Source organism: Triturus cristatus, chromosome 3_2 (genome assembly GCF_964204655.1).
Source record: "Triturus cristatus chromosome 3_2, aTriCri1.1, whole genome shotgun sequence".
Taxonomy (NCBI): Eukaryota; Metazoa; Chordata; class Amphibia; order Caudata; family Salamandridae; genus Triturus; species Triturus cristatus.
This window is the reverse complement of record NC_140584.1, coordinates 1,165,162,955-1,165,175,153: the sequence shown is the minus strand read 5'-3', so window position 1 is coordinate 1,165,175,153 and position 12,199 is coordinate 1,165,162,955. Positions and strand designations below refer to the sequence as shown.

General features: G+C 48.1%; 1 protein-coding gene across 2 annotated transcripts in view; it reads right to left on the bottom strand.

Annotated features, from left to right (window-relative positions):
* Positions 1–3,973: 3,973 nt before the first annotated feature.
* The window catches only part of LOC146859348 (putative thioesterase PNKD), a 234,905-nt gene continuing 226,679 nt past the window's right edge, over positions 3,974–12,199 (bottom strand). For both annotated transcript variants that reach the window (XM_085650025.1, XM_085650026.1), the window contains exons 6-9: positions 11,214–11,377; positions 10,660–10,746; positions 9,935–10,050; positions 3,974–4,489 (exon numbers count right to left, since the gene is read on the bottom strand). In XM_085650025.1, the coding sequence (XP_085506151.1) occupies positions 4,316–4,489; positions 9,935–10,050; positions 10,660–10,746; positions 11,214–11,377 (541 nt within the window). In that variant the 3' untranslated portion in view covers positions 3,974–4,315. The remainder of the gene's footprint in view (positions 4,490–9,934; positions 10,051–10,659; positions 10,747–11,213; positions 11,378–12,199) is intronic.

Sequence of the window (12,199 nt, the reverse complement as noted above, 5' to 3'; positions counted from 1 at the left end):
TGGAACATTTCACCAGTTTGAACCACACTGAGGATGATATCAGATGGCAAGCCATCAATGTGATCCAACAGCCCCAAAGAAACACAAACATTGCTGCCATTCTTAACAAAGAAGAACTGAAATGGGTAATCCGTACTGACAGCCTACATACTGGCTTGAATCGCTTGGAGGATTGGTCCAATCTGCTTTAAGCTATTGCTGCCTCACTGTGCTCGCTCCCTGCTTCCCTACCTTATAAGAATGATCACCGTTGCTCATGGTTGGCTCTCTCAGCCTCATTGGTTACAATTTTATACTCTCCATGCCTCCCCTTCCCCTTTCCCCTCTCCTCTACTCCTTCTATTCCCTTCTGGCTATTTGCCACTCGCGCTGACTTAGTCCTTTCACTCTTAATACCTCCCTTCTGTCTCCCCTTTCATTCTTCCCTCCTCCCCCCACTCTCCATTGTTATCCAGGGGCAGGTTTGCCTCTGCGCCCGCGTCATTAATATGACGTAATGGCAAAGTGATTCCCTCATTGGCATGGGGCTACACCCACATGCGACTGAGGGGAGAGCCTCTCGTGATAGTGCTGGTGCTACAGGTGCACCAGGGTTATCAGTATTACAGAAGGGGATGCACAAGTGTCCGTAATACGACTCTGAAATACCATTGTGCCCTGGGGGTGCACAAAGTGGGTGCATATGCCCACTACTCCCCGGAGCAGAATGTATAATACACCCCCAAGAGACTCGTTCGAAAGACGTCATCAGCAACTTGTGCCCCTCACTGAGCCAATGCTCGGTTACCTTGACGAATCAAGAACGACGTGCAATAGTTTTAGGAAACGTTTCTTCAATAAGACAAGGAAGGCATTTAAGACACAAATCGGTGCTCTTGTGGCTTATCTCTCGTCTGGCACAGGAGGACAGTAATGAGCCCAAGTTGTGCCAGGCATCCAGAGAGGACCCTCAGAACACCAAGGAGCTTGGTTTTGCAGCAGTGACGAAAGAGCTGCAAGCAGATGAGAAGAGCATTTCCTGGAAGCCAAGGCACAAGTAAGTGCAGAAAGTGCAGATGCTGTGAAGACTAAACCGCATGCACAGGACCAAGGAACATGCAGGAGTCCTATAGGGGAGAAAGGAAGGAAAAGGACTATGGAACAAGGGGCACTGCCAGGCAGCTGCTGGGTGCATGTGAAATGTTTACATAGTATCTCTATCATCTTTGCTCGGAATGCTCACTCCAACCCAGAAATGAAGCAACTATGACTACCTGTGCCAGGCTCCATATCTCTTTTTTCCATATTTCCATGCCCGATCTCTCTAGAACTTAAAAGGGCTCTACACCCCTCGTGCAGATCTGGTGACACGTTAATGCCAGAACCTGTCGCAGGTCGCTTGTCGGGATTCCTGGCAAAGGAGCCAAAAGGGCGACACCTCAGGGAGTTGAAGCCGTCCATCTACCAGCATATCCCTTAATACACCAACTGGAAGATCTGTCCATGAGCCACGAGGGTTCCGTGACGCTACAACCCCTGCCTGTTCAGTCACCCCTGGAGGGCCCTCATCGGCTATCTGCATGAGGCGCCAACAGGATCCAAGCGGTCACGAAGACTAGCAGGCACTTTACCCGCAGGACAAGGATCCGAGCTGGAGTCAGACACATTGGAATCATCACGTGAACAGCAGCGATTCCTTAAAGAGGAGGAAAGGCCTTCGTAAGGGTTGAGTTGTGTACTGGCTCACTGAAGTCAGCATTTGTGTGGTTTGGTGGGGGCCTTCGGACATTGATGGTAAAGGCCAGGACGTGGAGAAGGGTTGGCGTCTGCTGGAGATGTTCCTGGACCAGCATCAGGACTCCTCTTTCACCATTCATGTGTCCAAGGACTGAAACAAATGGACTCCTTACCTCCGCAGCAAAGGACCTCAAACTGAAACTATTTGGATTCCACCAGAACCTTCAAGTAGCATCTCTGATGAGAACAGGAGACCCAGCAACGCCAACCAATTCCCCGAGTTCAAGGCCAACAAGACTTGGCTCAGGGCTAACAATCTGAACTTGTCTTGCTGAATGAACAGGTTCAGAAGGTGAAAATCCAGAATAGCCCTGCATCCTTCTTGGGAACCAGGAAGTAAAGAGAATAAAATCCTGTGCTCCTCTCCTGAGGCAACGCTTCTATATCCGCTTTATACAGTAAGGAATGGACCTCTGACTCCATCAACAAGATTTGGTGACGAATTGGGAAACTCTCATGCCCACAGAATGATGGAAGCATAGAGGGGGGCTGACAGGGGTTTAGAGGTGGCAGAGCCTGCAGAGAACGGTGGGGAGTGTATCGGCTGCTGACTTCTAGACCTGCGTCTATCTTGAAAGGAGCGATACATCTACTGAGGTTCCGTCTCAGATGCCTCACACCTTTAGAATAGTCCCCCAGTGCCCGACTGGATATATAGCTTTTCTTCAGAGAGGGCTCCCAACGTGCCGCTGGGTGGTGCTTTACGGCTCTGCTTTCACTCTGTTCTGCACCAGGAGTGACGGACCGGAGCCGCATATAAGCCCACCTCTGCATTCGGACTCCAGTTTCTTGCTTGGCACTTTCCATGCCCTGGGATGATTTGTCTTAACTTCCACAGAAGGTACTCGTAGGTCCAGGGCTTTAGTAGCACGTCTAATTACCAGAGTGAAGGAAGCACTCTCTTCCATTGGCAGCCCTGGAGGATACAGCAAACCTGTATGAAGTCTACTCGGTAGGAGAAACTCCGAATAGCAACTAAGTGAACATTCACATTATATTCCCATTCATGAGGCTGTGTTTGCATAAACCCTAGGTGATAAAGTAGCAACCTGAAGCTAGTTTGTTTTGTGGTGGTGGGCGAGATGTTTTGTTTTTTAACTGGGGGAGGGGCGTAACCGTTTCAGCCCCCCGGACCAACATTCATTCTATTTTCTGTTTTGGACACAACTTTATGACTTTATTTAGAGTAGTAGATTACATTACAAATTTGAACAAACAGCATCATTCGTTCCATGGGCAGCGACCATGACTCTCATGTATGAATGTGCAACTATTAACTACAACAATGTTTGAGGGGTTAGATGTCTCTAAGTTAGTCTTTTTAAAAGTCTTCAGATTGTAAAAAGGGACTATAATACATAGAACATTACTATGTACTCTATGTAGGAAATACAAGAGAATACACATCTATGTTGCATAGAGAAATCCACTCGGATTTGCGCACAACCCATGACCCTGTCCCATTTCCTTTAATATGCATTTTATATGTTTCGTGACACTTCCTGTTTGCTGGCCCTCCCTGCCTACGTTTTGCAACATCTGTTTAGAAAGCTGATAGCAGGTGGGTGGTTTGATATAGGTCTTTACAATCATGAGCAATCCAGCTGTACCCCAAGAGATTTTAATTCCACACTGGTTGACAAAACTGATGCACCAGCAAAGGCAGATGTGGGGTCTCTTGCGTGTAACCCGGTGGTGAGTTTCCATTTTGTTTTATCCCCACGATGCCCTTAAAGATGGACGCCAGCTGGAATTAACTAGCATCACATCATTAGATGAAGGTTTCTCAAGAGATCCCTCAGTTAAACCCACTCATGGGTCTGAAAGGTACCCTGATGGCCCCTGAATACTACTTGTAAACATTGCTCACCTCATCTGTATATTATCCCAAGCCTGGTCTTGATGCAGAGATATTTACACTCCTCCCTTCCCCTGGTACGGGGACACACAAGATACAAAGACCGGACACCCAGTTTCAGATGGTCCACCTGCAAGTTGTACATGATGATGCTGGTCACAGGAGTTGTGCAGGCTTCTTCAGATGCTCTGGAAGGGATATTTGGATTCCCGCACTGGAGTCTCCCAAATCAGGTGTTTCTTTAGAACCCAATTTCTTTTATTGAGTTAACAAGCAGGATATCAAAAGCGTATGAAGCACTTGATCCACAAGACATGAGAAAGCTTGGAAACCATTCAATTTATTCTTGATATTTTAGTATTTATTTCACCCATCTACAGCAGCCCCAACATCCCTGGGGCAGTGTATTGCCCGTCACAGCTGAAATTTGCTAAACTATTTCACAGTTGCAATTAAAGGAAAAACTCAACACTGTCTCTGCACAGCTTTCGGTCAAGGTAGATGATATGGTCTCGTCTTCTACACCCGCCGCTAACAGTCCTTCAAACAGTTCATGCGGAACGTGGCCCTGGACACGCGCCCAGGTTGGTTCGGTGACCAGACACCGTCCTGGTATGAAACAGTCTCTACCCGTTGGGATAGGCCCTGAAGAGGAAGACTGGCAACCAGCGGGGCCCGGTACTACCTTCCTTTGAACAAGTCCTTCCTCCGCCGCACTTCTTCCAAGACCCTGGCGCGGAAGTGACTCCACTCCTCGTCGGTCGTCTGCTGGAGGTTCAGCGCACTCTGGAGCTCCCGGCTGTGGGTGCGCAGGAAGGGATTGTACTCTTTCTCTTCTCCAAGCGTGGATGGACTCTGGAAAGTAAGGAACATATGGAACATTACATCACTGGTAAACGGTCTACGGTACCTGCTGTTGGTTACAAACACATTTATACAGTAGATAATATATCAGATAAAGTACTCGCAACAGAAAGATATCACCAGATCGCTGTGCATTTGCTTTGATCTTTGAGATGACAAGAAAAATCCACATAATGTACATTTGGGGGTGCTTTGTACTAGATGGTCATGTTTGCTCCATCTACATTCACCCCCTTATGTACCAGTGTGTGCCCCTGCTTTCTGCGCCCCCAGGGCACTCTGATATCATAGAACGGTCTGTGGACGCTAACGCTGCTCCTTCAGGAGTAGAGATCACACCAGAACACAAATAGCACCAGCACGATCCTAAGGGGGCGTTCCCTTATTTGCATAGGGGTGTGGGCCATGCAAATGAGGGAAACTGAGGCCTCTGCAACAGTGCCACAATATGGAAGCCAGTGTAGTGGCAAAGAGTATACTGTGCCACAAAGAGGTGGCACACCGTCGTGTGCACCCCCAAGTGTGCCCTCTGAAAGGGTGCAATTGGGGGGCAATGGACCTCCTAGACATCACTCACTGCACCTGCCTGCATTGGGGAGACCTCTGCTCCCCACCTTTGTAAATAAAACAAGCTGTGTGCCACCTGCACAGTGAACGCGTGATTGGCTGCTTCAAACAGCTGCTCCGCCCTTCAATAATGCGCTGCACCCAGGACAGCCACGAGTCTGCATCCTCCCCCAGGAAGGCATCGCCTTATCTGGACTGTGGCGCACTGTCCCAGTTTGCGCCCAGCACACATTGTTACAGGTGCGCTGTGACACAACCAGGGACAGTGAGCCCTTTACCTAATGTGGCCACTGGAAGGCTCTGTGTTCTTGTCAGGTGCACACAGCGCTATATGTATTCTATATTGCACTGCAACACACACTTGCTCTTTTAACATATTCATGCTTCTTTCTTCAGCCCAAATCACTGGTGTTCTCTCAAACCTACACAAAACCCCTAGTTTACTGTCCTTTACTCCTTCCTCTGCTCTTCCCTCCAAACTACAAGCACTTGGCGGGTTTTCTACAGCAAAAGGCTATACCAGGGGTGCCCAGGCCCAAAACAGGAGGCCGAGGACTAGATTTGTGCCAAAACTTTAAGATATCCATATGGAATATATGTTCATACAATGGCTCTAAGTGTAACTTTCTTAACCTGACACCCCACATGCCAACCTAGGAAACCCACCCCACCTCCTCCCCCTCGACTCTGACTCAGTGAGAGTAGATGGATGCCAGCAGGGTGGCGTCAGACCTCTCCTATAAAGTGTTGTAATGCTACTATATTTTCTTATTACAAGCTCGTTCTCCAATATCTGTACCTAAAAGGACAGCTATGCACATAAGTATATAAAGATATTACAATGATCCATGTATTTTTTTAGGTTAACTAATTTTCTAGTACTGCAGACTTCAATTTTATAGCCAAGGTCAAGGGCCAGACTGGAATTCATATAGCACATAGTGGTCAGAGCAACGAACATCCTAATGTACACTGTAGAAAGCCAGTCGTTTCTGTCAAATAAAGTAAATATGAATTTAATTTCTGTTATTTTTGAGAAATTGTTTATTTCGCCTCTTTACTTTTCACCAACCATCTATCTGCAAGGACTTCATGGCCTTCAACCATGCAGGTTTTTAATGAAAATTATTCCTGTGCAGAAATGTTTTCTGTTAGTACACACTATTTTGTGTTTTCCTATAACAAAATATGAAACTGGAAGGATGAGACCAATTCTCTTATTTGATGGTGTATTCTTCGGCAATCTCTCCGTGTTGATTGGACCAGTTGTCGTCTTCCGCCATCAGGCCTCCTCAATCAGTCACCGCTCAGAGCAGAGTACATAAAAGACAGGAAGGCGACTACATCCCACTTTGTTTAAATGCATGACAGAGAGGTGGTCACAGAACACTGTGTTTTAAAAAATGAGAATAAAAGGAAAAAAATTAAAATCTTTACCTGTGGGCAAACTTTCACAGAAAACAAGATCTGCAAGTTGCTCTTCTACAAAAGTAACTTTTTCTCTTGTAAAGCCTACTCTTTGTGGAAATTTTTTAACCAGTACATTTTAGGTCAAGCCTTGGGCCAGCCGGCAGCACACATGCACTGCAAGGCATGCTGTAAACCCTTTGTGGAGTTTGAACACGCCCCGCTTTCTGATTGGTTGCTTGGTCTGCCTTTACAAATTCTATTGCTTTCCTTCGTGAACTGTGTTCATTTGTACCACCTTGTGTTTGTTTTGTTACCTCCCTGGTTACTGCCCCTGCTACATAGATCCTTTCACTAGTGGCCATACGTATTATTTTAGTGTCAGTGGAAGCACACAACAGCTGCCCCACTCCCCGCGCCTCTCGATGTGAGCTTCCTGGTAGAGCTCGCTTGTTCTCCTGGCTCCATTTCTGTGGAATCTTCATCCCAGCTGGAAAGGTAAAGCCGGAACTTGGGAGGGAACTGGGCTGGTGTTGGGGAGCAGAGAGAAAAGGGTGCTTAGGACCTAGTTAGCCACACGCTAACCAGCATAACAGACCCTTTAGGAGACCCCCAACCCATACCCATCACAGTTTTCTGGACCCCTCAACCAGCAATAAGCTCTCCCCGAAAAAACTGAAGACAAACAGCTTACATCATTTTAAGACAAAATGATTGTTACACTTAAGGACCGCCTTCACCCTTGTGAGTGACTCCGAGTTGCCAGTCGGTCCCTTTTCAATGCTACTAACAGACCTTGTTCGTTTCTCAGGCATCTCCACTCGCTTTGGCATCTCTCTCTCTCATCCCTGAGGGCGAGTGCCCGGTTACTATTCTGTAGTTCCAGTTCCGTTCATGTTTTGGGAGCGAGCCTAGCACCCCTCACCCACCATTTCTGATGCCAAATGCAAAACGGCACCCTTCTCCATCTGCCACATCAAAGAGGCGCGTGAGACCCAGACAGGGTGAGCGTGTCTGTGTGAGAGGACTGCCACCTCCAGCGTGGCCTGCTGCTGTCACCTCCAGCGTGGCCTGCTGCTGCCACCTCCAGCGAGGCCTGCTGCTGCCACCTCCAGCGAGGCCTGCTGCTGCCACCTCCAGCGTGGCCTGCTGCTGCCACCTCCAAGCGAGCATGTCTGCCCTGCTGTTATATCCTGTGCTCTATTAGTCCTCAACCAGATTTGTGCAGCACTATGTAAATGCCAACACTACACTGCACTCCGCAATGGGCAGAGATGGATTAATTAAGAGCTCGTTAGCACGTGTGGTTTGAGCAGCGTGTCCAATACAGTCGTCCTTTTAAATCTATGATTTGCACTCCAGTATTTTTCATGGACATAATAAACTACAAACGCAATAATTCTGTGAAAAAAATCGTGCATAGGTTGTTGATTTGCCTACCACATCTAACATTTCCCATTTGTTTTAGTTGATGTTATAAATCTAAATTTAACCCACGGCACCAACAGACCAGTTTGCGCGTTTCATCACACAGAATGGTTCAAAAAGAAACACCCTGAAAGGAATTCGCCTTCTTAGCAAGCCCAGTCACTGGGCCTTCCTGCTTGAGGTTATAGAAGACTTATGTACTACTAGTTTTACTCCCCATGGTGGCGATGCCTTTGTTTAAAAAAATTAAAACGTAATGTATTTTACAACTGTAATACTGGCTCAGCAGCTGAGGATTCTTAATGCGAAATACAAACCCGTCTGGCAACCCTACAAACAGTGCAATCACAAATACAGGCACCTCAATTAAGTCCTGGTGCACTAATTCTGCCACCAGCGTGGCAAACGCATGCAGAGATTCAAATTCAGCCTTTCACACTACTTTCCTGCATTCTAAACAAAGTCTAAGTCACATACGTTGTAACCAAGTTTTAATAATATAAGTAGTTAGTCAGACTTCTCCGCCAAGGGCATGCCCTGCCTCTTTCATCTATGCAGCTCCACCCTGTCTCTCTGTACCCATCCCTCTCAGAGTTCTATAAAGCATCTATTGTCCCTGTCTCAGCCTCTCATGTCTGCCTTCACTGCCTGCGGTGTCTCTCTTTCTCCCCTGCATTCTATCACTATCTAGCTACTATTAGCTCATTATTTGGCATTGATAATCATCCAGTTGCTCAAGCTATCTTGGTTTCATTACACACAGGTTCATGACAGCATTGTATAGCTATTCAATGCCTAAGGGCACAGCATCCTGCATAATGTGCTACATGGCTAAACACGTATAAGGTCCCAAAGGGGAGACCTATCAGCTATGCCAATGCTTGTTTTTTTTTTTTAAAAGTTCAATAACTCATTGTGCGCCAACTTCCACTCATCGACATCGTGCACCACCCATGTATGCTAACTTCTACTCACGAGAACCAAATCACACTCACTGCACCTCTTCTACAGCTCACACCACCTCACGTACTGTGGACTACTACTCATCATAAGGTCTCTTCCTTCTACCGCCTTCCAGTCGCAATGACCACATTTCACTGACTGTGCAACTCCTACTCACAACGCACCAGCTCTCACTCACCACAGATCACCCCCACTCACCACCTTCGTTTCATATTGCAGCACCTCCAATCACACTGCACTATATCCCGCTCACCGGAATTCACCTCCCACTCACCACAGGTCACCTTCCATTCATGTTGCAGTACCTCCACTCACATTGCACTATATCCCACTCACCAGAGTTCACCTCCCACTCACCACAGATCACCTCCCACTCGCTGCACATCACCTTCCATCCATGTTGCCGCTCCACTCATATTGCACCATATCCCGCTCACCAGAGTTCACCTCCCACTCACCACAGATCACCCCCACTCACTGCACACCATCTTCCATTCATGTTGCAGCACCTCCACTCAAATTGCACCATATCCCACTCACCGGAGTTCACCTCCCACTCACCACACACCACCTTTCATTCATGTTGCAACACCTCCACTCACAATGCACCATCTCTCACTCACTACAGATCACACCCACTCACTGCTCCCACCTTCCATTCATGTTGCAGCACCTCCACTCACATTGCACCATATCCCACTCACCAGTGCACCTCCTATTCACCAGAGTTCACCTCCCACTCACCACAGATCACCTTCCATTCATGTTGTAGCACCTCCACTCACTGTACCATATGCCACTCACCGCACACCACCGTCCATTCATGTTGCAGCGCCTCCACTCACATTGTATCAGCTCTCACTCATAAAACACCTCCTCCCATCCACAGCACCCTACACCGCCTTCCACTAACTGTGCACCTCCCACTCCTCCTACACCTCCAGCCACGTGCTATACCTCTTCTCCTCCTCACCCTACACAACCTTCCACTTACAGGACACCTTTTAGTCTTCATAAACTTCCTCTACTTACTGTACATCTTCTACTCCCACTACACCATGGTCCACTTACCGTACACCTCTTGTCCACTCTCTGCTGCAGCACCCACTGGAACTTTTTTTCTCGTGCAGCATTGTCCGGCTCAACCACAGCTGCAAACGTCAAGTTATCCTCCGCGTACTCATGGCCTGCATGTACAAACAAGAAAATGACCTTCAGAAGGCGGATGGTAAGAGGCAGCCAGGGGCTTTTTAGGAGGAAGAAGAGAGAACGGCAATGACCATTCCTAGATGGTGGTGCATGGAATAGGGCTGAGAACGAGCGCTTCAAGCCCGAGTGTTACTGGAGACGAGACACAGTAATTTACACAATTCTAACTCCTGGACTGCTTCAAGGATTACTAGTGCATCCATTTGTCCATCACTGGCCTCCTACACATCAAAAAAGTCTTTAAACCTACAATGCACTGACCTCACACTTCAATGGAGAATCACCTCTTTCTCGCATACCGTCCCTCAGACATTTCAGTGGAGTACCATTTCTTACACAATTCCTTACTCCTGTCTCAGGGAGCTCGGAAAGCCTTGTGAAGACGAGAGTTCTTGAGTCATTAAATGTATCCTTCCAGGCGTATGCTGTCTTCAGGAAGAGTGATACACACTGGCCTGGGAAAGCCTTGCGTCCAATCCTTTGGAGCACTAGAAGTCAAGTGACAACCTGAGCTTCACCTGCCTAAACAACCCTAGCAGCACAGGGGTTCCATATCCCACCTGTCGAACCAATACCCAGAGACCCACCTGGCCACAAAAGCGTGTCGTCCCCAAGAGCAGCAGTGGTGTCCAGTGAGGCCAGCATGGTGGTTGCGTTGCCCTCAAACATCCGCCCTGTGGAGCAAAGAACATAACAGACCATTGGTCACTTCGACACATTGAGCAGTCTTTGGATTTGAACTGTGATACCTTTCCTTCTACGAGTCTGAGACACCTGGAGGAAACCAACTCGCCTGTCAACGGAGTCAGTACAAGGCAGGGAAGGTTCAACTGGGGAGGACAGGGAAGGGATGATTCCACAGGGTGTGGGGAAGTGATGTTACAAAACATATAACATGGCCAGATCCCACAAAGGAATACCCTACACGTGAGAAGTCCTGGAAAAAGTGGAGAAGTCTCTCTTTGGCCAAAGAAGCATGGCCGATAGATTGTGGTCATAGAGCAGGCACGCAGTCTCTCTGGAAAAAGATGGCAGGAGAACCGTGGGAATCTTAAGGGGGGCGTGGTGGATCATTAGTGATTCAAGGACTTGGAAAGTGCTGAACTATTTTTAAGCGCTAAGAGGGGTAGGCACTGCTCACCACATCCGGAGAGGAAGAGGAGGTCTCCAGAAAACAGACAGGAGGGGGCATCACCAGACTTCCCGTCAAGGACGTAGACCATGTGTCCCACAGTGTGCCCGGGCGTGAAGAAGGCCTGAAACTGCAGCCGTCCTATTGTGATGCTGTCTTTGTCGTTGAGGGGGCTGTGGAAGGAGCAGACACAATCAACAGTAAGGAGATGCCAGATGACTTGGCTAACAGAGCACAAAGTAAACATATTCTGGTGTAATGACCACCAAGCCAATGCAGCACAGCTGACCGACCGCGAATATCAGGAAACACATAAAGGCTATTAACCCTTCTGCCAAATTGCCTCCCTGCTCCCAACAATCTTATATCCCCCACTACTTCCCACAAACTGCAGCAGAAAGAACCAGAACTTTAGGAACCAATGTGAAATGCAAGCTTTTCATCAGGGAGGAAGGTGGTGCGGGGAGACTGAAGGCTTGAGTTAAAGTGCCTGAAGCTTGGAGTGGAAATGCTGGCTGCCAAGGACCACCAGCTGGAGTAACTCTGCCAGTCCCACTAAAGGATGCTTTTTCGCCTTCCGGCTACTCATCGGATCAACATCACCAGCACCACTTGCAAAAGAGAATGAACATACTTGGATAGCCAACTAACTGTGTCCACAGCACATGAGACCAGGAAGGAGGCCCACCCCTCCACAACTGGCTCCACAACTGGGAACCTTAACGTAAACTAGTAGCTCTGGTCCGCTCCACACAGCCTTTTACTCACAGACATATTAAAAAAAGGATGTATTTTTTGTTTGTGCTTCTTGCACAGTGAAACTTCCTCCAAGCACGTGCCTATTGGAGCAGGGTGGATGGGGGGGGGGGGGGAGGGGGGGGGGGGGGAAGGGAAGGGGGAGGGGGGGGGTGCCGGGCGAAATGGAGAAGGTTCGGTGAGATCTGGGTCTGAGTGAATGGCTGTTTGGGGAAGGTTTCAAACAGGTAAAAACCAGG